At 27.8% G+C, this 25,915-nt stretch overlaps 1 protein-coding gene across 3 annotated transcripts; it reads left to right on the forward strand.

The window, feature by feature from the left end:
- Positions 1-203: 203 nt before the first annotated feature.
- Positions 204-18,057, forward strand: NKCC (sodium potassium chloride cotransporter). Of its 3 annotated transcripts, none has more exons than XM_011068602.2 (20): positions 205-509; positions 5,472-5,612; positions 6,155-6,215; positions 9,071-9,335; positions 9,942-10,195; positions 10,338-10,452; positions 10,839-11,164; positions 11,613-11,844; positions 11,937-12,058; positions 12,444-12,643; positions 13,049-13,196; positions 13,286-13,527; positions 13,636-13,853; positions 14,250-14,361; positions 14,726-14,832; positions 14,967-15,081; positions 15,210-15,361; positions 15,445-15,556; positions 16,431-16,594; positions 16,817-18,057. In XM_011068602.2, exons 2-19 carry the CDS (start codon positions 5,482-5,484, stop codon positions 16,564-16,566), a joined length of 3,048 nt encoding a protein of 1,015 aa, XP_011066904.2. In that variant the 5' UTR covers positions 205-509; positions 5,472-5,481; the 3' UTR covers positions 16,567-16,594; positions 16,817-18,057. The 3 variants fall into 3 exon arrangements, with proteins under 3 accessions (XP_087262560.1, XP_011066904.2, XP_087262559.1); XM_087406433.1 differs by lacking the exon at positions 205-509 and adding an exon at positions 1,226-1,362; XM_087406434.1 differs by lacking the exons at positions 15,210-15,361; positions 15,445-15,556; positions 16,431-16,594; positions 16,817-18,057 and having other exon boundaries at positions 204-509; positions 14,950-15,079.
- Positions 18,058-25,915: the final 7,858 nt, after the last annotated feature.

Raw genomic sequence — 25,915 nt, forward strand, 5'->3', positions numbered from 1 at the left:
AACAATAGCAAACAATAACTCGGGAGAAGAGCAGATAATCTATTCGCTGATCAGTACTTCCTTTTAGTAATATATAATATATAAGTTTTGGAGTAACAGATGTATCAATAATGTATCTTCAACAGTGCCAGTATAGACATATATCTTAACCCGTCAACGTAAATATTAAGTCAACATCATCGGCCGCATTGACAGTTCCTCGCCGTCTATATAAATGTCGGAACCACTGAAAAAGATAGTAGTCGCTTGCGGAATTCGATCGCACGGCCATCCTTCGGCGATTCGCGCGATAGTAATGAGAACTAAACTGTCTCGTTGCAATTTCTCGTTCCGTGAACAATATTTTTGTAAAGTAAAAATTTGTCACTTACATACGTTTCACGAATGTAGACAAAGGTCAACGTATTTCTGAAGTGGGAATTTGGCTAATTGCAGCACTGTTATCACCGAAGCTTTTTTTTAGAGTGACTGTCAAATAATTTTTAAATATAGTGGAAAAAAATAGTAAGGTGAGCTGGATCACTTTTTAACATACAGTTATACATTATTTTTGTGAATGGCTTTTTTTATTACGCGTATTACTTTCTTTTCGAGACCCGTTTTATAACACAATTTCTTTCTAAATCTCATTGTTCGTAACATAAATTTACTCCATATACTTTTCACACATACACACGCGCACAAAGCTTGTTTCTTTTCGCGCCACTGCTGCATTAAGAGGCGTCAAAGGATTTCGAAATGCGAGTGAACCATCACGGCGACCTTCACGCCTTCTCATCTCACGTCGTGGACGCTCTGCATTTCTTGCCCGTGGCATTTCTACGAAGCGCGATGAAAATTCGCGCTCGTTTCTCTTGAAAACGCATTTCTTTTGTCCTCTTTTCTTTCTCCTCTCTTTTCCCTCGTTTCCTACGCAAGCACGTCGAGGTTTACGAAACGCGCACGCATTCGCCCACGCAAACTCAAAAAATCGATGCGCGCATGTTCTCGCGTGCCTCGCGGGACACGCATGCCGGCACCATAGCTCTGTTAAATCCTTCCTTCGGAGGAATCTTCGCGTTAATTGGAACAATTTTAGACGGCCGTCCGTATATTGGCAATTTGTTTAAAATGTTACGCCGCGCGTAGCCTTGCATTCGGAACTGCGCGTGTGTATTACGCGTAAGCGGCCGTGGAAAGGGAAGTTTCGACGCATGCCTCTTTCCCTAATGTTACTCCAGGGGATTTTGATCCACGAGGGGTTCAAGTTTTCTCGACGCTCAGTACCTCGTGTCAGTTTCTCGCGGATCGTTTCAGCAATACTGTGAATTGCAAGTCGTGGGTGATTGTTAAGTTTTCATCCTTTCACTCGGATCTCGCGTCGTGAGTATCGGAAATTTTATTCTGTGATTAGAAACAATTTTAGTCGACTTTTATCTTATCTCACAGTCAGATATCTATAATTATTTTATAATTACTCGATTGTAAAATGTAATAACCAACGAGTAGATTAAATTTAGATATTGTACCGCTCGCTAAAATATATTTTTTTTTTATATTTGTGTCAATTTTAATTTCTTCTCTCATAACTGATACAGCGTTATTAATTGAAATATTGTTTGAATAGTGTAAAATGTAAATTATACTTGTTAAATACATTTTGTAGTTATAAAAGGAACATTGGATTAGATATATTATATCTATTATTTTTTTAATTTTATAAAATTTTATATAATAATTAGTTACAACGTTTTTTAAGATTAAATCTTTTCTTGTTTGATAGTAAATAAATCTTTTATTGTAATTTACATTATTATTTTGGTGTGAATATATAATTATTATTACTTTTTAAAATTAAAATATGTTTCGGACTTAATTGCTTCAGATCTTACCTTTTATTTGATACAAAATGTAAATTGAAATGTTCTTAATTAAGTCATTTTATAATTTCTTCAGCTAATTAGATTTTATTTATATCTATGTTTTACTATGTTTTATAAAATATATAAATGGAGCTGAAAATATAATTAACATAAATGATTAACAGAATATCCGATTTCCTTATTATATAAAGAAATTGAATGATTTTTGACGCATTTGAATTTATAACGCATAATATAATACAATTATACGACCTAAATTTGCAGATACAAATTGGAGCCAACAATTTTAATTTAATATAAATATAATCTTTTTTTACGTATATTTTAATCTGCACTATTCTTTATTGTGATATTAAATATTATTTTATTAATTTTCGAACTAGGTAATTAATTTGATTTTAATAAGAAAAGAGTAAATAAAAGATAATTTTTGAAATGAATAAAAGAAATTTGTTCAAGAAAGGAAGTATAAATTTCTTGCATTTTAAAAACAATTATATTGGAAAATATTTATTAATAATAAGTATGTCACAAATGACATGCGTCATAAACAACTCGTTGTTGAAAACGTGTCGTTAGAAAGCTATTATCTTTTAAATAGATTGATTTAATTATCGACAGAAAGAATTCAAAATACATATTGACGTATTATTTTGATCGATTATCTGTTTGCGATTTACCTGTCGCAAGCGTGATAAATTGAAGTCTCTAAGTCAAGTTGATAAGGGGAGCGACCGTCAATGAGAGGCACGTTCAAGGATATCATGAATATCTCATCATTGTCAAAACAGATCGCGAACGAAAGCCGCGTATATGAGAAAGTAAAACCGTTGTGTAGATTTATTTGTTTTGACATCATGGGGTGCATTTGCATGAGGAAAGTGATGCTAAATCCACGCAAATGAATTATGCCGCGCCGCAGGCGCTTGTCATCGATTTCGAGTTACTGACTGTGCTTTCCATTTCGTTGACCTGTAATTATACACCGGTGTATCGAATTATAAGAAGAGTTCGCACAAGATAAAAATTATACGAGATCTTTATTAGAAAAGTTACATTTTTTTTTATGCTGTTATAAATTCCTGTTTGTCTGCTCTAATAATTTTTCTATGGATTTTTAATTATAATTTTCTTTTGATTTTAACAAGACATAGTTTGTCAAATAATGTGCAAAATTATAAATCAAAGATTTTTTTTCTTCGAATGTTACAAATTTAAATAAAAGTGAAATGTCAAAACATTTATAATTATGATTAAGAATAAAAGTTAGAGTTATATATAATTTTAAATACAAAAAAATAAGAAAAAATTTAGCTTTTTTAATCCTGAAATAGTTATTTGAGATGTTTTTATGAAAAAATTTAAATTGTCAAATATAGCTTCATAAGGATATTATTTAACATTTTTCCTTTAATTTTTAATAATTATTCTGTACAAATTTATAAATATGTAATTCCATTAAAAACTTGCAATAAAAAAACATTATATTAATTAAATTTTTTTATTTTTTAAATTACTGTCATAATAAGTTATTTAACGTACTTAATATTTTTTTTGTTTCTACTTTTTTTCAGAAAATTGTGATCAAATTTATATCTATAATATTCTATAATAAAATATTAATAAATTGGTAAAACAATTAATATACAATATGTTGTTAATAATAATAATTTTAATTGGGATATAAAAATACTCTAGATAATAGTTTAAGTAAAAGAAGAACAGATGATTATGTCTAATTTAAATTGAATTAAATTAAATTTAATATTAGACAAAGAAATTTAACTTTTTATTTAATTATTTAAATATTTAATGTTGAAATTTATAGAACATTATTATAAAAAGCTGTCTTTGTTATTATAACATTGATTTCAATTTTATCAAAATTAGTGAAAGAATAATTGGTTTTATGAAATAATATATAAAATTATTATATCTATTGAAAAAAATTGTCAAAACTATTAAATTTATCAATTCGAATTTTGTGATATCGATTTTCGACAAACTCAAATATGGAGAATTCTATTTCAAATTATGAACCAAAATTACAAAATTAGATTAAATATTCTGAAACAATCTTATAGTGAACTTAAACATTTCTTAAAATATTTCTTTTTCTGAATGAGCAATTTTCTTTATATTATTCTTTTATATTATTTCACATTATCACATAGGGACGTTCGAGACGTGTGTCTCTGACATCAGCAAACATACAATACGTCTTCGATAGATTTTCTCTCCACTTATTAAATTACTCGGTCCTTGGACCTTATAAAGAATATCGATCAAGTTGCATCAAGAACCTGCCAAAGGCGTAATTCATTTTCGTATTTCATAATTATTGTAAAAAACTTTATATTGAAATTAAATGATAGCGCAAAAAGTTCGCTCTTTATAAAAAGCGAGAACTTCTAAAAAGATAGAGACAGAAAGAAAATAAAGATAAAAATACTTTTTTCGAGAACGCATCACTTACATAATCGCGTTATTTTTTCGTTTTCATATTTCGAACAGATAAACTTATTTGTGAAAATTACTTCCTGTTCCAATTTAAGTGATACAAAAATTGGCATTTTGCAACAACTTATTATACATCGTTATTACTTTCTTAGATAATTACCACGAAAGAAACATTGCTTATAAATTTCTTAACTGCCTCGCTAATAAATCTTCAAATTTGCAAGACATTGAACCGCACGATTGAATTTTGGGAATGTGGCCAAATAATTACTCGAAAATTTGCATACCGCGAAACGCAGTCATATTACTATTTATAAATCTGTAGGGAGAAGAGAGTGAATGAAGAGTAAGACTGATAATATTCTTTGCACATTTGATGTATACACATACTCGTTCACAAACGTGATACTATTTTTAAACATAGATTTGTCCGACAGTATTTTATCTTATTTCTGAGGTTATCGGATAGTTCTGACATGGAAGATAAATGATTTGAGGATGATCGGTCCCTAGTATAGTATCATTAATTAAAGAGTATAAAAGCCCTACATACATAAGACATTTAATCCACCTTTGACTCATTGCTTACAAATGTAGTATTTTCTGTGAAGTACTCCTCTGCGTAGCCTTAATTGCTCTTAGTTCTCGTTATCACTCTATGAGACTTTCTAATCAATACTGAATCATATACATATGTTACTTTCCAAAAATTGTAACGTACGCAATATTAAAGAAAATGTATTGCTACGTGTTATGTTAAATTTATGTAATTACGCTGAAAAAGAAATTTATTAAATTTTAATAAATATTTGTTTAAACAGTATTAACATTTACTAATAGTAAATAAACATTTTCAATAAAAAAATAATACTTAAATTAATTAATGGTTCTTGTACCAAATAAATACATGTTTACACTCAGTGAATTAGTAAATATTTTTTAATATATACAATATACACAGAAGGTACACGTGTATACATTAGGAAATACATGTTATTTTATATTAATTGTTGTTTTTCTTTTACAACTATTATCGTTTTAGTCATTTAATCACTTTATTACTTAACTATTCATGCGAAAGAATAATGATCTCCGTAATATAAAAGAACAGCAGGAAAATGAAAAAACGTTGCTTGCAAAATTTTTCAGATTAGACAAGATGGAGAATCGTTTTCAGAGCAAAACACAAGAAGATGATGTAATTGGACAATTACCGAATAATAAGAGGCCCTCTATGTCTTTAAGTATGGGCGGACTATGGGACGTAGTTCCACGACTGGATCATTACAGGTATATTTTTATAAGTTAATTGATTAAGTATCTCGACTTCAAAGGTTAATTAAAGTATATCATACACATATTAAATGAATTTTATATATATATACACATATAATTCATTTATATATATATATATATGTATATACGTACACACAACACACACACACACACACACGCACGCACACTGTTTTTAATCGTGTTGTAAAATTAATTTTATACAATGAAACATATATTATATAACATATAATATACGTTACGTTGTATAAAATTAAAAAAAAAATCTCTTAGAGTTGTTTTAAAATTTATTATAAAACTTATCCTATTTCGATCTATCTTTCCTTTCAATACGTTAACTTAACGACTTCTTTATGTTTCGTTAGGCAATATTGGAAAATCATTAATCTTTTTTCGCATACACGTCCTTGACATAAAAAAATGATAATGTTTTTCGTACATTTTTTTAATCCGGAAAGAATTTATTTAATTTGACGAATCCGGCCGACCGGAAAAATAATAGTTTTGTAGTTACAATATCATCAGTTTCTTTTCTATAGATTAAGCCGTCGCGCGAAAAGACCATCTCTGAGCACTCTACATGAAGGAAATCTCATAAAGGTAAGGAAACTTATATATATTTATACTTTGTCGCAGAGATATATGAAGTTTGATACGATAAAAAAACTTCAGATATTAATTCAAACTTTAGATATTAATTAAAAATCCGAGAAGATATTAATAAAATATAACATATTCGAATACAAAATATAGATAGAGTTAATTAGACATTACATGAAATTGAAACTGAATAATAGAAAGTAAAATTAGAAAACTTTTTAATATGCCTGTATATTATCTGTTGTTCAATTAATTTAAAATCGACTTTAATTTTATGAAAAATTTAATTTAATTTTTTATCCATACATACATACGTGCATATGTAAACAGATATTTAGTGATTGTAAATTATATGTAAAAATATATAAAGATTATCTAAAATGCTTATCACATTTGATATGTTTTTTATAAACTCTGATATATAAACTGTTAGGAATCTATTTTTCTCATATATCCTGTTTGATATAGTTACTATTATTTTATATTGAATTCTTATCGATAATATTGAATTTCTGTGATATGTGTGTCAATGTCCTATTACGCTGTATCTATTCTATTACGTGTCTCTCATTTTTTGCAATATTTATTTGAAATGTTATATCTATATCTATAATGCAAAATATATATTTTTTATATAAATAATAATGTTTTTGATTCAGTAAGTATAATTAATTATTAAAAATATGTTAATTTTGATAATAAAATGTGTACGTGTGTTTGTGTGTAATATATTTAAATCTTTGACAATAAACTATATTAGATTTTTTCGGCGATAAAATTGCTACTGCAAAGCAGTAGCAACTGACACAAAGCAAAGTTATTAGATAAATCTAGTTATGACTAGATACATATCGATATACATATCGATAAATACTCGAAGACTTCATAAATTGTTATCATGGCAATGTTTATTAAAGAACGTAGGTATCTCAACTTTTATAAACTTATTATTGCTCAGTTAAATATAATTTATCAGTCGAAGGAACTTAAATAATTATTGATTTTTTTTTATTTAAAGAACGTGTTCAGAATTTTACAACACTTTTAAAACATCCGTTTTTAATAATTATTAAATAAGCATTATACATATAAATAATATGTATTGTCTTTTAAAAAATACATAAAATTTATTTTACTCAGTTATCTATACTATACAATCAGATTATTTAACAAAATCATATAAATGTTTCAATAATTAATAATTACTTCAAATTTTTATTCGAAATAATACAAAGTATTAAAATACAATGTTTTAGTCAACATTAAATAAGATTATTTATAAAATGATGATTTCTAAAAAAATATATATTACGTAAAAAAATATCTATACTAGAATATACCGCAAATATTTGATATTTTCGTGACTGACAAAAGTATCGCCTCACATTGTGATTCCTCTTCCCTATTTCAAAGACGATTGAAGTCGTGAAGGTAACAAAACTAGGCAAGGGGAAACTAGTTTATTAAGTTTACACAGCAGTAAAACATCCGTTCATCAAGATTGGAAGAAGTACTATGTGGCTGTAGAATTCTTATACGTATTCAAGAATTTGATTGCAGTACAATACGTAATAATTATTCAATGAATTAAGATGGTTTACTAGAAAAAGAATATATTGCATATATTTTATAATTTATTATTATTATTTATATTTTATAATTACTTCATATATATAATGTTTGATATATATATATATATACATACATATATACATAAAGATATATAATACCTAAACAATAATACAATAACACAACAATAAATTAATTATTATTTATTTATAAATTTCTTTGTATTATTATTTATAAATTGATGTTAATAGATTTATTAATTAAACGAAAATATAATTGCTTTATCCTGTTACGAGATTACAAATTGTAGCATTTATGTTTTTAAACATGAAAAAGATAAAAAAATGTATAGATAAAATTTAAATTCGACAATGTAATTATCGCATATAAATAAAAAGCAGCGATTAAATAAATAATTTTATTTAAAATGTGAAATAAAATAAAATATGAAACTAATATAAGAGGATTTAAATTAAAAAATATTTATGAATTTATGTAATATATAGTTAATATATATATATATATATATATATATATATATATATATATATTGAAATTAAACGAAATATATTAACTTTTAACATGTTGGCATTGCGCATTGACACTCGGTATATAGCCAATTGTAGCGTTATCTAAAGAACAAATGAGTTAGTGAAAATTTGCAATGGTCGGTTTTTATCATTTTTCAGTTATCGCTCAATACGTCCTTGTACATTCTTGAATATATTATAGCGTAAATATTAATGAGAAAGTTTTTACATTGTTTTCAGACATACATCCACATTCACTCAGTTTAATAATTATCAAAATATATTACTTTTATTTACTTAAATGTTATGGATAAACATACCTTAAGCTTAATCAATTTATTTAGAATTTGACATTGATTCTTTTAAAAATAAGATAAAAAATTTAAACTTTGCATTTGTTGATAACGCATAATTATACTATCAATAATATTTTATTCAGTTCACTCAGTTTTATCGCAAGCATCGTTAAAAGTGAACAATGTAGCACGTGTCGTATTTCTAAAAGTTAAGTAATCTTCAAAATGTTTAAATATTTTGCAATCAGTGGAGTTTCTGGAGCTTTTAATTATCAAATATTTTGTAGACTAAAAATACTAAATAAACTTAATGAAATACTATAATTTATGTAACGTGATTTAGTATGAGAATTAACTATTGGAATAACGTAATTATGTAATTTGTGATAATGCATGGTATCGCAATCAAAATGTAATATAGGCAGTATGGAATTGAATCTTTAAATAAACTCTGTTTTAGGACGCCAATTCCGTCGAGACCGGGCAAGTTGGAAACGTTATCGGTCAGCAGGGTCATGTCGGAATAAAATTAGGATGGATCCAAGGCGTTCTTATACCATGCCTGCTGAACATATGGGGCGTCATGCTGTTTCTGCGACTTTCGTGGATAGTCGCGCAGGCTGGCATTCTGCAGACCATCGTCATTATCGGAATATCGGCAGTCGTCTGCGTCATTACGACGCTTAGCCTCAGCGCAATTAGCACTAATGGGGAAGTAAAGGGAGGTGTGTTACGGTAACGCATTCTGTAATTCTTTTTTTCCGAAGGAGTGGCGTCGTGCACACCATCGCACTCTATATACGATTGTGTCGTTAGACGCTCGGGGTTTTTCCCTGAGCTAGAAGATTCTCATCAGAATTATTTATCCAATTTAGCCGGGGCAATTTGTCTTGATACAAGAAAACATGATTATTATTCTTCTAAATTTTACCGTATTTCTTGTCTATTAAAGGGATTACGATTCATATGACAGAATAATAATGAATATGTCAGAGATGAAATTATTAATTTAAAAATAAAGATTACTTCAAAGTCATTAAAAAAATTGGATGTAAAGACATGGAAAGCTTAATCTCTTTCATCATTATATAAATTGAATAGATTTAATAAATTATCTTTTAGTGTAAATGTGCTGGAAAATCCTGTTTTTAACTAATTTTAAATTTAAATTTAGAGTCTGCTTTATTCAAAGCTTGACAATATTCTGACAAATTTTTGATATCACAAAATCAATTTCAAATAATTTAAACAATTATCAAACATTCTATATTCTTTATTTATTAAGAATATTATTGATAATTAGAGATAGAATAAAATGAATTGATCTACAGGTGGGATATATTTCATCATATCTCGTTCTCTTGGACCCGAGTTTGGCGCATCAGTTGGCATTGTATTTGCATTTGCAAACGCTGTAGCAGCTTCTATGAATACTATCGGTTTCTGTGATTCCCTTAACGACTTGTTAAAGACGAACAATTTGAAGATCATAGATAATAGCGTAAATGATGTTAGAATCGTTGGTATAATAGCGCTCATCGTTATGATTCTTATCTGTGCAATCGGCATGGAATGGGAATCAAAGGTATTGGATCTGCTAAAATTATTTTATTTATATACATACCGAATTTTTTTAAATTTGTTATAAAAATGATAAATTGTCACAAAAATGACAATTTGATATTTATTTTGATTTGTTATTAATATCCTTTGCGCTCTTTCATTAGGCACAAAATTTCCTTATAGCCATCATCGTGAGTGCGATCTTTGATTTTTTAATTGGTACTATCATGGGACCACAAAATGAGGAACAGAAAGCGAAAGGTTTTATAGGATTTTCCGGTTAGTATAAAACTATTAAATAGAATTTTGTTTATCTATGTTGTGTTTATACAAGTTTATGGTTAGTTTCAAATATACGAACTCATAGCTGATCTTTTATGGTCCGAACTACAACGCTGTAGTTCGGATAACAGAAGCTGAACGTGCTCGACTTCAGTTTTCTGAATGTTAGTTCCCATTATCGTGACTAATAAGGACTGGCAGAGTTAGTGAACTTCTATTATCTGAATTCTGTTATTGGAACTGTCTTGTGCCCCAATATCTTTAGATAAACGAAGTTCTACTATATATTATATAATGAAACAATAATAGCAATATGATGTCAAATCAAATGAAATGAATTTATCGAAAAGATTGTTTTAATAAAAATATATAATTATTTCTAGCGGAAGTATTTATGGCTAATCTCGAATCAAATTATCGATACTCTGAGAAAAACAATCAAACTTTCTTCTCGGTGTTTTCTATCTTTTTCCCATCTGTCACCGGGATTCAAGCGGGCGCTAACATATCTGGTGATTTGAAGGATGCAGCAAGCAGTATACCTATCGGAACTCTTCTCGCTCTGTTAATATCCATGTTTAGTTATGCAACTTTTGTCTTTTTTGCCGGCGCCGCGGCTGCTAGAGATGCTGGTGGTTTTGTAAACAGTACTGTTGTGGATTGTATTCCTGAGTTTAACTGCACGTACGGATTACACAACAGTTATTCAGTATGTTAATATTTAAAATATTATAATGCAGCAAAATTATCACATTTTTATTATTTAATTTTAAACAATAGTCTTAGAGCTGAAATGCATTATTTTTTGCAGTGAAAGTATTAAATTAAGAATTGATCTAAATTTATTTGCAAATTAATTTCAAAGACCATAAATAAATAATAAAATTTACAAAATGTTGAATTCTTCAACTAATATACTTTACAAAAATATGCAATATAAGATAAAACTATTAAAGAAACTATCTCATTTTGTAAATAAGATAGATTTAATATTTATATATTTAATAGTAATTATAAATTGTTTACTTAAAAGAAATTACTTTCAAGTTTGAAAAAAATTGTAAAAAAGTAGCAATTGTTAAATATTTTTATTTAATAAGTCAAATTATTAATTAAAATATTAACTATACAATTTAAAAAAAATTTATTTTTCTCAGGTCATGCAGTTAATGTCATTATGGGGTCCTCTAATTTATGCAGGCTGCTTCGCAGCTACTTTGTCAACAGCGTTGACCAATTTATTATCAGTGCCAAGACTCATTCAGGCTCTGGGTCAAGATCGAATTTACCCCGGGTTGATTTACTTCAGCAAGAGCTATGGAAAGTCTGGGGAACCCTATAGAGGATATGTTCTTACGTTTGTTGTTGCGGCACTCTTTCTCTTAATCGGTAAAGTATTTGTTACGAATTCATTGACAGATATCGAATTTCTATTATCGTTAATTTTCTTTCCTAGAAACTCTTAATCGTTTCCCTTTCAGCTGATCTCAACGCAGTCGCACCGCTCATCTCGAACTTCTATTTAGCGTCGTATGCTTTAATCAACTTCTGCACTTTTCACGCAGCGTTAATTCGACCTCTCGGATGGCGGCCTAGTTTTAAAGTAAATTAGAAATTTATTTAATTAAATAATACAAAAATTATAAGAAAACGATGCTTTCTAAAGAAACTTAATCTTCAATACTATTTAATATTTTTGAATCTCTTCGCGTGTATACATTACATGTTTGAAAAAAAATTATTATAATTAAAAAAGGGGAATGAAAGATTTGTAATTATATTACTTTTTATTTGTTTTACCACATACTTCATTCCTTATATTTTAAAATTATATAATTACTCTTCATTTATTTAAAAAAACTGATGGCGTATATATGTACATACCTATTAAAAATTAAAGAATTTCAAAAAGAAAAGATTAGGTCTTTTAAGCATCTTTTCAATGGAGTTAAAAAAATATGCACGCAATTCATTTCTTCTTTTTATAGTACTACAATACTTGGCTGTCTTTGATGGGTTTTATTCTTTGCGTGTCAATTATGTTCCTTATCGATTGGGTGACTTCACTCGTTACTTTCGTCATTATCTTCGCGCTATATCTAATAGTAGTTTACCGTAAACCAGACGTTAATTGGGGCAGTAGTACGCAGGCGCAAACTTTTAAGACTGCAATTTCCATCGTCTACAGGTATTATTTAAAAATATAATTTCTTCTGTGTGTGTGTGTGTGTTTACATTTCTGGTTATATTCCTATTAGGACGACTACAGACGACATGGTCAACTTTACGCACAATCGTTAAATACTGACCTACATTCATATAGATAATTCATCATGTATGTGTAATATTTGCTATTATTGGAGTACATTGACCATTTCTGTCTGGAGTAGACTTAATTGGATTTCATGCTTAGGATTACAGAAATGCCTAAATTAATATCTGTCTTTGTATCGTAATCTAATATAAATAAAATGCCTACTTGGCATTTTTATCTAATTTTTATTCTTGAAAGCACTAATGTTATTTTATTTATTTCAATTTATACTTTAATTCAAAGTGAAGCTTTCAATCTAAAATTTATGAAAACTTCTAGGTTAAACTCCACTGACGAACACGTGAAGAATTACGCTCCCAAAATTTTAGCACTTACTGGCCCGCCTGCTGCAAGACCAGCATTAATACACTTAGCCAATCTCATCACAAAGAATAATTCGTTGCTAATTGCCGGCGAAGTTTTTCCAGTATTATATCAATTTAGCAATATAACTTTACGTTTATTTATAATAGTTTACATTATAAAATTGTGACGTTAAATTTTCAATAATTTCAGACACGACTATCGTATCGACTACGCTCCGTACGCCTAAATAATGGTTCCTTCTGGCTGCAACAACAACGTATAAAATCATTTTACCACTTAGTGGATGACTTAAGTCTGGAACGAGGTGCTGCTGCATTGATGCAGGCTACCGGAATCGGTAAATTGGCGCCCAATGTAGTCCTCATGGGTTATAAAACCCACTGGTCGATGTGCAATCATAAAGATTTGCAAGAATATTTCAATATTCTTCAGTAAGTTAATTAATTACTTGTTTCAGAATTACTTCAAAATGGAAAATTAATGATGAGATAAATATTGAAATACACATTTCAAGAATTTAACATTCGTTTTCTTTTTAGCAATGCTTTCGATAATAAGTTGGCTGTAGCAATTTTGAGGATTGCCGAAGGTTTGGATTGCTCCGGCATTATAAATGGAGAAGACACAAACGGAGAGGATGATCACGGAGGTCTCGTACAGAGTAGTTATAATTTAGCGGGTAATACTCTGATGCACGCTGACAGCAATCTCTCCATGAGTACGCAGATTCCCAGAGTACAAAGCGTGCCAACAATAGGTAAAAATCGATATCATATTAAAATAGAAAAAGATTTCAAACAAACACAAAGTGACATATAACGTGCCTATTAGTCATAATTTCTCACTCAACAATATAAAACTGTTACATATAACTTCTGTTTGCTGGGTTATATATCATTCCAATATTTATATTGGATTCATGAGTAATATTTACGATTGATCATTATTTATGCAAAAAAATTGTATTCAAGCGAATTATATTAAAATGAATAGTTATTTCATTCCATTGAATATCTATAAACAAAAAGAATATATCATATAAATGGAAATTAGTTCTATCATAAATAAATTATAGAAATGTAATTTAAAAAATGCAATCAATTTTTCAGTATACTTGTTTCTTGCATTTCAATCATTTAATATCATTTTATAGGTACTTCATTTGTTACACCTGACACGACACCTGTGATTGGATATTCAACGATAAATTGGAAAGCTCACGATAATATGAAACAAAAGAGAAAACATGCTGTTGATAAATTGTTGTAAGTAAAACAAAATAGTTCTAATAATATCGAATATTTTCTTCATTAAATTTAGAATTAATCTTGTTTTACAAAAATTTAATCACACATTTTTTTAATTGCTTGTTTCCAATTTAATATTACATATTTTATTAACTAAAGCTTAAATAAAGTTTTTGTTAAAGTGACTTAAGATTAACTAAGAAATTTAAAAAATTATGCTATCTGATTTATTTATATTGTTTGATTTATGCTATTAAATCTTATGTTCACCAACAAAAGATTTATTTTACAATTTTATAAAATAAAGTTTTTTTCTAATAAAATTAAAAAATTCAGCAAAATTATGTTTCGTTTATTATTAATAATTGATATTCAATTTTAGCGAAAGACGAAACGGTGGAATGGCTTCTATACCCGAAAATGTAACAATTTTCCAACAGAAGTACAAGAAAGGAACGATTGATGTATGGTGGCTATATGATGATGGAGGTAACTTACAAAAATAAGCGGATGATTGGGGTATGTCGATTGATTTGATATAGACATACCTCAATCATCCGTATAAATTAAATTTTCTGGAATTTCCGGCTCATTTGTAAGTGGCAGAAGTTATTATTTGACAGGTTTGACGGTTCTCCTACCGTATATAATCAGCACGCGCTCAAATTGGAAGCATTGCAAAATGAGAATATTTGCTCTGACTAACCATAAGCACGATATTAGCGCACAAGAAAAAGAGTAAGTAAATAATAAAAATATTAAGTGCTTCGAACAATTTATCAATAAAATTATATGAGCAAATCATTTTATTAAAATGTAAATTAAGTATTTTGATATAAGATATTATATCATTAATTATCTTACAGAATGATTGAGATAATGAATAAAGCACGAATTAACTATAGCAGCTTGAAGATAGTAGATGACATTGGCGTCGAATTAAAAGAAGAGACACGGATTTTCTTTGACAAATTAATATCCGATTTTCGAATAAACGATTCTTCTTCCGTAAATGGTGGTAAGTTATTGCCATAATTTTCGTTTTAGCGACATCATCAAATGTACATTTAAATATTCAACATAAATAATTATTATTTTTAGAATGCTATATTACTGAGAACGAGCTTCAGACTCTACGAGAGAAAACTCATCGCCAATTGCGATTGCGAGAATTATTGTTGGAAAATTCGAGTAAATCTACTTTAGTAGTTATGTATGTATAATAGTTTATATTAAGTAATTTTAGTAATCCTTATTACAGAGCATAAATATATATTGATGTATGTGTCTATTTATAATAATTCTTTATTTTTAATTACATTTTTTTAATATAAAAAAAATAGTATTTAATATTAGGTGTTGGAATTAATTCGTAGCGTTTTTTAATGAAAGAATGTTATTTATTTCACATGAGCATTAAAAAATACATTAATGAAAGTACTTCCCATCACTTGTAAAACGCTACGAATTAATTCCAACACCTAATACATAACTGAAAAAATATCTATATATATATATATATATTTAAATATTTTTGAAGATGTCTATAAAAACATATTTTTATAATATTCAAACAGATTTGTACATATACATTAGTATCATATATATCATTCATAAATTCAGGAACGCTTGCGATTTTTTTGGGTTTTTTATCAAAACTTAAATGTTTTTTTTTTCGATAAAAAAAAGTTTTAGAGAAGTTTTTGAAAATGCAATTTGAAGAGGAAAAATGAAGTTTTTTTTTTAAACACTGACATTTAAATTTTGTCTCTACAATATTTTGTATCTAAATTATATAAAAATATTGTAAGAATAATAATCAAACGCCAATATAAATCTATTGTTCTTTTTTAAAATGCGTTTTCCAAAATTTCTATACAATTTTTTTCACCGAAATACTTAAGTTTTATAAATTGCGAAAAAATCGCAAGTGTTCCCAAATTTATTATACGGTATTGTATATCAATTATTTATATGAATACGTTACTCATATATTTTTCACGTTACTTCCTTCATTACAATTTACAAATTTCATCCTTGCTACACTATCATTAATAATTTCTTAAGCATATTTTTTAAATTTAAAGGTCTTTACCAATGCCAAGAAAGGGTGCAGTATCGGCACCATTATATATGGCCTGGTTGGAGACGCTTACGAAGGATATGCCACCCACGATTTTAGTCCGCGGAAATCATACATCTGTATTAACATTCTATTCGTAGTCCACCGAGCATGGTCTAATTATATATGGTACGTCTCAATAATAATAATAAAGTAAGTTTTAATTCAAAAATTCCTTATTTTTATTTTTTAATATTGATATTTCTTAATATTATTCAAATTGCATCTTTTTGATAGAGATATAAAGATAATTGTAAAACTTTTGCAAATAGTCTTTCTTCGAAATGATTAAGATCTCCTCAGCAATAAATGTGTCATATGTTATATTAAAACGCTTTGTACTCGTTTTAGATATTTGTTGCCTGTTCCCACCAGGAAAGGGGACTTGCATCGTCCATGCCGAAATGAAGAAATGGATGAAACAGCTTCTATCAGCTGAGAGATAAAATTGTTGTACTCGAAGATTGTAATGATAAGCACAATGAAGGATGAAGAACTTTACTGGAGTTCGAGTAGTATGACGTTCTTTTAGTATGACACAACAAGATTCTCGTGTGGAAATTGAATGACGAATATGACTTGAATGTCGTATATAGAGAGTATGCTAAAGATTATTAGCAATGAGAAGTTATGTCACAGAAGAGTCTCTTAGTAGAATGAGCGAATATTTTATCTTTACGTCGAATGATGAATAGAATCGAAGACATTTTCCAACCTAAAAAAGTCTCAGTTTGTTAAAGAAGTAGGTAGTGTAAAAGATGCCATCAAACGAATTTTGGCAGAAAAATTAAAATAATAAAAGTAGAAGCGATGAGAAAGACATAATAGTGAAATAGTGAATATTAGAAAATGGGAAGAAGAATAAATGGGATGAAGAAATCAGAAATAATATTTTATGGAAAGGTTCTATTGTATTCGAAAGAACTTGGATTAGAAATATGTAGATATATGTATTATTGTAAATAACTTGTCTATTTTTTATTAAGTTTAAAAATGTAATAAAGTTTCTCTAAAACAATGTACAACGTAACTATTTAAAATTTTAGACATTATTAAAATCATTTGAAAAAAATTCTTGTAAGTTCTTGACTTAGTGTAAAGACACGTGGTATGATTTCCTAGCTGAAAGAAATATCTTTCATATTTTAGATTTTATAAAAATTTCGATATTAATCAATATTAAATCTTAAAACTTTAAAATTTAATAAAAACTTGAGAATTTATTATAAAAATTTGCAATTTTTTTATGATATAATCAATACTCAATCATAAAACTCTAAGCTAGTCTCTATAGCTATATAATAGTCTCAGTGCCAGGCTAGCACAACACAATCTTCAAAGGTCTCGGCATAACGATATTAAAAGCACTTTACTTCTGAGCGCGATCCTTTGCGCTCGACTTTTCTGTGTTAAAATAATTAATCGGATTTGTGGTGCTTCAATGCGAATAATACTTATATCTGAGTTATGCTAAGCTAGCATAACATAATACAACTCGTAGAATTCGATTATATATCTGTCGATGTTTGCTTACACGAGTTTGGAATTGTTTCTTTTTATCTAACTTTATAAATTTTTTTATCGAAATGGAATGAGATATTGGAATTTTTTCGACCACACAACACGACACAAATGTAACACAATACCATCACAATTTCGAAAATTACAAAATTTGAAAGTGCGGAATCAGCAAAAATTTGATTTTCTAAATTTTCTTCAAGAACTTTTCATAACTTTTAATAGCTGCGACCTTTAATAGTTTGCAACACAATTAAAAAAAATACAAAATTCCAAAAGTACGGGGCAAACTTTATACATGTCAGATAGCTATGATTTTGTAATCAAAATCTTATTAAATTTGCTGCCAATTTGCTAGCATTTTATTTAGAATGTACAAACTCGATAATTATATATACAAATATCAAAGAAATTTAAAAAAGCATATGAAAATTAATCATAAAAAAAAGAACAAAGATTAATATGTTGCAAATGTTTTGCGACTTATGGAAGATCTGATTCAATGAATAAATACTTAAGAAAAGACTTGCAAACATAGTGATAAGAGAGAGAGAGAGAGAGAGAGAGAGAGAGAGAGAAGGGAAAAATAAAAAAACAAAAGATATTAAAAATAAAAGAAATAAAATAAAGTAAAATTATTTTCTTAAATAACAGCCGCGTTTAGCAGAAAAAGTAGCTTTGCAACTATTATAAAATTCTTTCATATGAATAGTTTATACATTTAGATCCAATAAGGACAAAATCACTAAGGGCAAGACCAATCATATTAAAAAACTTTACAATAGAAGTTACTTTTTCTCTGAACGCAGCCGATGGACATGTTCAAGCCATAAAAAGCTGCTAACCTGCTCGTCAATTGATGAATGTGATTGGGATCTATAAGTATAATAATTGATCATATCCATTTGCTCGGCGACACTGGGTGAGCAGGCTAACTGCTAATCGCTTTGTCGAATATGAACGCGTTCATTATCTCGTCAGTATACCCAGCAAACGAGAATGAATTAAATTGGATTGAAATTTTTTTCTATCGAATGCGTATTTCAAAAAGCGAATACTTTTTTGGATTTAAATGGATTCAATTGGATTCAATTAGATCCAATTGGATGCAACTGGATGCAATTAGATTAAAAAACTGCATTTCCTATTTAAAATTTTGAATTGAACAGTATTCACAATATGAGTGTTGTGCACAGAAAAAGCTAATATGATTTTTAGATTGAAAGGCATAGATGTATGCTCCATGCAATTCCTATAAATAAATAAAACTGCATTCAGGATTGAAAAGTATTCATATTAACATTCGTGAATCAATATTTCTGAAAATCTGAATCCATTTCAATTAATTTCAATCCAGTCTTGTTTGTTGGGTAACAAGCATATTACCAGAGACAGTTTCTCTCTAATATTATCCATTGAAAATATTCGTAAAAATGGCTATACAGTTCAAGATACATTTATGTACATAGAGGCGCCATTGGACGGATTCCTTTAAAGTTACTAGATTTATGAAATACTGTAACCGTCCACCATGTTAAGTTCAATATAGCGGCAATTTCAAACTGATGTATTGGGATGAGTTTATGTAAATGACAGAAGATATTGAAGTATTAATCAATTGTATTTATAAGCAATGTTTATTGTTATAAATAAATACAACTGATTAACACTTCAATGTCTTCTGCCATTCACACAATAAATTTATCCCAATACATCAGTTTGAAATTGCCGCTATAATGAACTCAGCAGATGGTTGACTCTGATTGTAGTCTCTCTACCTCAACCGTGACACTATATGAGTATCACTTGTGATTGGTCCGTCATGTTTTAGCCATTCCCTCCAGTTTTTTAAACGTATTATTTTTTAAATTTTGAATTCAAAAATTGTGACAAATTAAAAAATGATAATAAATAAATATTATATATAAAATAATAAAACTTTTACATATATTATTTATTATAAAATTTCATTTATTTTGTACTATTGCAATATTGTATATTTTATAATATTGCAATTACTTTATACAAAACATTGTTTATTGCACATTATTTGCGCGATTAAATGCGCTAGTTTATTATTCATTCTCTGTTCCTACATTTTAGGAGCAAAATGCATCTATAATAATGTAAAAGAAATCAAAAATTCAGAAAAATATTATATATGTATATATCATTTCATAAAATATTATATATTAAATATCGTAATTATCATATTATTTGATTTAGACTCACAATGCAATGATATATAATTGAAAAGATTACGACAAAAAGAGAAAGAATTAAATTCGTAACCAATGTGATGACTATACATATACTTAGTGCCAAGACACTATCGTGTCTTCAGATATTATAATTAATCTGTGTATATTTTATATAACATTATTATTTTAATATTTTAAATACATTATTTATAAAGAATAAATTACTTTACCTCACATACAGATGAATTTTTTGACGGTCATCAATTTTTATATTTGCCATTTATACTCTTTAACCAATTTATTCGGCGTTCTGTGTCTTTCGGAATTATTTTCATAACATATCCTTTTTTTAATGAATTGTTACAAAACGGTATTGTATCCAACCATATTTCTAAAATAATTTTATTTTTATCAATGTACCTTTATGTATCTACGTCGTTCAATGCTGTAGCACCTAACTCTAAAACTGTCAGTCTGTTGGGTAGAGACTTATATGTCTTTCTCTCTCGCAGGATTTCGCTAAAATATGATATCATCTCTCGTATGGCGTCACTCTGATTAATAGGCTCTCTAATATATATATATATTAGGTGTTGGAATTAATTCGTAGCGTTTTACAAGTGATGGGAAGTACTTTCATTAATGTATTTTTTAATGCTCATGTGAAATAAATAACATTCTTTCATTAAAAACGCTACGAATTAATTCCAACACCTAATATATATATATACATATATATATATATATATATATGTATGTGTGTGTGTGTTACGTGAATATAATACGTTAATGGCTATGTTCAGCAGAGAAAGCAGCTTTGCAAATATTGTACAATTCTTCAACACGATTGGTTCTCGCTTTAGGTTTTTTATGAATTTTAATGAACTAATGATATTAAATCAAATTTTACAATAATTACAAAACTGCTTTCTTTGCTGAATGCAACAGCTAATGCCTAACCATGTCCTATCGTGTACTGATAAATTCAGAGAGATTACCTAATTGCGATCGAATTATTAAATAAATGAGCAATAAATGATAATAATTAAAATAGACTTTTAATTTTTAAAATATAAAAAATTAATAAATAACAAAGCTAATGAGAGCCATTGCGGATAATGAAGTGCAACTAGAATTTGTAGATTAAAAAACCTACAAAACTTGCGCTTCATTATCTGCACTAGCTCTCATTAGCCCTGTTATTTATTAGTTATTGTATTTTAAATCAACAATATAAGAACTCGCAATTTGCGAGTAAGTTGCCCTCCCGAATATTCAGAATTTATCTTTATATATATCTTCCAAAAAATTAGATTGGTGTTACACACCAACACCCACTTCATTCAGATCCTCGTCTTTTTTCTGGCCAATATTCTGGCTTAATATGCCAGAGATCAGAGACAGCAAGGAGAAATATTCCTTTTTGCTGCCGACTAAAAGCGTAAAATTTTACGCCTTTGTATGATGCGCGAAACACGAACGCGTCGCGAAGGGGCCACCATATTAATCAAATTGATTAAATATTAATTATCAATAATAATAATTTTATTAATACATATGTGTGTGAATAAATTTATTCTTTATTCGTGTCTATTCGAAACTAAAAATATAAGTATTTGACTAAAAATAAATCTAAATTTAAAAAAATCTCTATGAGGGATATTTTCAATTTTGAGTGATTGATGAGGGATATTTTTGATTTTATAAATCTCAAATATTGTGAAATTAGATCAAATTTCTTAATATAAATTTTACACAATATAAACAACAAAACTTCAAATTAAATATAAACCGGAAATTACTAAATCAATTACTATCCCATAAAATTTAAGGCTCATGTATGTATTCTTAACGATTCGAACGATTCGTTGCTGAATCTCATCTCAAAACATGCAGAGAGATAAGAAATTCAGATAAATGATGTAAGATCCAAAAGGGAGATAATTTTCCCTTACATTAATAAATATCGTATATCGTTTATGTTTTAAATTATTACAATCATTTTCTATATAATTTATTATTTCAAAATTAAGTATTTTAAAAGATGCAAAATTCTGAACGCGATTTTTTAAAATAATTCAAGATAAAATTCTTTTATTTCTTGACACAATAAACCTATATTGGATCTTGTTGTCATCGTCCACATCATGTTGTCATACTATTTTGACTGGTATAAAATCCAATTACTACATATGGATAAGTTATAAAAGTTTAGGCTAAAGTAGGTGCATTTAGTGCAATTTAGGGAAATTATAGTAACAATTAATAATCATAAAATATTTTTTATAAAAAAGCGAGATTAATAAATTATACGACAAATGCGCTACATTAAAATATCTGTTATTCCATTAGTAACAAATAATGTACAATATATACAAATAATAAGTGTGAAGCAATACAAAGAATATCTTTGAAAAGTATGCACTATATATACATATATGTGTATGTATATCGATTTTCTCTGCACCAACTTAAATAAAATTTAATCCTGAATGAATATTTGAAAATAGGTAGAAAAAATAATAAAACAATACTTATTGTACTGTAACAAACACTGTTCTATATTGTAATATCTATAGACAAAAAAACAATTTCATTTCATTCCAATTACATTTTATATATATATGTTCTTTATATTTTTTACTGTATTTTATTTATTTAAAAAATACGAATACTTTATTATTAGGTGTTGGAATTAATTCGTAGCGTTTTACAAGTGATGGGAAGTACTTTCATTAATGTATTTTTTAATGCTCATGTGAAATAAATAACATTCTTTCATTAAAAAACGCTACGAATTAATTCCAACACCTAATAATTCTTGTTTTTACTTCCAAGTGCGTTAAGACGTACTATACATACAAGGTGTTTGATAATTCTGTTGACGCTCGTAGGTACAGCGGACTAAATTGAGTCGAAAAGTCTTGTATCATTTTGCAATTTTTGCAATAATTAACAAAATATTAATAATCGTTCAATATTGGTTTTCAATAAATTTTTACTCAAATACCATTAACTTTACAGAAAAACAACAAGAAACAAAAATTGTTAATTTTCTCCTTATAAAGTTCTAAAATTTTTTTCAGAATTTTTTAATATCGTATTTTCTCACATGTTGGTAAAAATACTTGCCAATGAAAAAATGCAATATTAAAAAGTTGATAAAGAATTCTGAAAAAAATCTTAGAGCTCTATGAGAAGAAAACAAACAATTTTTGCTGTTTTTCTTTGTAAAATCGATAGTACGATCAATAGATCATCGCAATAGTAATAAGATATTAATTATTAAATATAGTGCCGAAATTGAAAATCAATATTCGCCATATTTAAATCTAAGATTTTTTTAAGAATTTTTTATCAACTTTTTAGTATTGCATTTTTTCATTGGCAAGTATTTTTACCAACATGTGAGGAAATACGATATTGAAAAATTCTGAAAAAAATTTTAGAACTTTATAAGGAAAAAATTAACAATTTTTGCCGAAATTGAATATTAATATTCGCCACTATTTAATAATTAATATCTTGTTACTATTGCGAAAATTGCAAAATGGTAGAGGACTTTTCGACTCAGTTTAGTCCGTTCTACTTACCCACGAGCGTTATCAGTACAATTATCAAACATCCTGTATATATTTTAATGTAAAACATATTTAAAAAACCAATTAAATAAAATCAACATATTTATTAGATTTTTAAAATTGAATTATTTAGTATCAATCAAATTGAATTACATACAACTGAGATTAAATTACTTAATATATATATATGTATATTTTTGTGTGTGTGTGTGTGTGTGTGTGTATACATAAAAAATATATAAAATATATTCGTGTTAACATATGAATTTAGAAACATTTGAGCCTTTAACATTGTAGTTTTCTTGAATGAAATAGTTCTACTTTATTGTTTGTCAGTTGAATTAATGAGAGATTGGATAAGAGCAATGGCGACTTTTACGAAAGATTAAAAATAACTTGAACTAAATGTTGATATGATATTATAAATTTTACAATGCATGTACAATAAAATAAGAAGAAGCATCTAGGATTAAATTTATCCTAATCTGTTCTAACTTATCCACTTTAAAATAATGGATGCATCGAATGCTACATATACATTTATGAAAAAAATATACAGGTATATTTTTATTAAATTGATGCATATATGCATCTGTAGATATATTAATAAAATCACTACGCATCCGTTACCTCAACAAAAACATCAATTCATCACTCACCAATTTGATGCGCAACAGCGGAGTTTCATCTGCATCGTCGCTACGATGATTCTGTAACAAAAGGAATATAAAATCTAAATTAAAACAAAGCAAAAAAATCAATTAATATTTAAAAAAATATTTAATAAACGTAATTCTCTTGAAAATAATCACATAATTTTCAAAATATTTTTACAAACATCGAATTTTTTAATTTACCATTCACTTACATATTTATAAAAATAATTATATACTCGAAAAAATGTTATATAATGGACATTACATATATAATTATATATAAACATTTTTTATATATAAAACATTTTTTCCCGGGTATTATCTAAAAAAAATCTAAAAAATACATAGATATTTAGAAAATTTCAAAATAATTTTAAGATAATTCTTTTTTTTCTAATTATTACTTTTAAATCATTGTAAAATAAAGCGAATAAATAGAAAAAAGATATTGATTTTACAATAGCAAAAAAGATATTTACCGCAAGGTTGCTCCGCCGGTGCCCGATGCCTCTCCCAGACCTCCTCTTCCTCTCAGAGTTGGGGTTGACATCCTCTCGCACTGGACACTCGTGAAAAACACTCGCGAATAATGGATTATAATCGCGCGCGGACTATAACTTGTCCGATACTTGAACGGCACTCCCGAACAAACGCGCGACGCGACGAACCGGCTGCGGTTCGTTCATTTTCAAATAAATCGGCGACGAGGGTACGTTAGCTTCCCCGTTGGATTTTTACACGAAGAGAATGATTTTCCTCAATATCTAAAAATTTATCTAGATATATCATTCAGATCCGAAAGTTTTTAGATTTTGATGATTGAGAAAAATCGTTCTTTTCGTATAAATATTCTCTGGGTACTGAGCCCTCCCATCACGTCAAGGTGTACCCGTGAGAGAGAAGATAATCTGAAAAATGTAATAGCTATTATCTATATTACTATGCAATCGATTAACTTTTACAAACGAATATCATACACACGTTTGCAATTCGTTATCATTGCGAAATAAATTTAGAGCAGCTAAAAGGATTGAATCTTTTATTTATAGATGATGTCTATAAGATATGATTAAAGTCAATGAAATGGGCTATTTAATAAAAAAGAGAAATGTTTCTTTTATTATATCGATAATAATAGTTTCAAAGAATTACATTTAATTTTTAAACGGATCGTATAACGGAAGGTGCACAAAAACAAAAAAATAATGAAATTATTAAACTATATTAATTCTGAAAGCAGGAATTGCATTATTTGCATGAGAGTATTATTCATATTAACGTTTTATGATTCGTATGATACCGTTCGTACAGACAAATGCGACCGTGTCGCTCTTCTTCACATTTCTTTTTGAATATAATAATCGCAAAAAATGCTAGATGTATAATAAGAAATATTTTATAAATATTCACATAATTCGATTACTAGAATGATTAATTATTCATAAAGTACAACGTTTCGTATTATATTTAGCATTCTTCGCGATAAGATTTTAA

This window comes from Acromyrmex echinatior, chromosome 5 (genome assembly GCF_024713525.1).
Source record: "Acromyrmex echinatior isolate Ae372 chromosome 5, ASM2471352v2, whole genome shotgun sequence".
Classification (NCBI taxonomy): Eukaryota; Metazoa; Arthropoda; class Insecta; order Hymenoptera; family Formicidae; genus Acromyrmex; species Acromyrmex echinatior.

Excerpts from the sequence above, each read along its gene's own strand:
- NKCC (XM_011068602.2), top strand. The coding sequence starts at position 5,482 with ATGGAGAATCGTTTTCAGAGCAAAACACAAGAAGATGATGTAATTGGA. Across the intron at positions 6,216-9,070 it reads ATGAAGGAAATCTCATAAAG|GACGCCAATTCCGTCGAGAC; the intron begins GTAAGGAAACTT and ends ACTCTGTTTTAG. Across the intron at positions 13,528-13,635 it reads GAATATTTCAATATTCTTCA|CAATGCTTTCGATAATAAGT; the intron begins GTAAGTTAATTA and ends TTTTCTTTTTAG.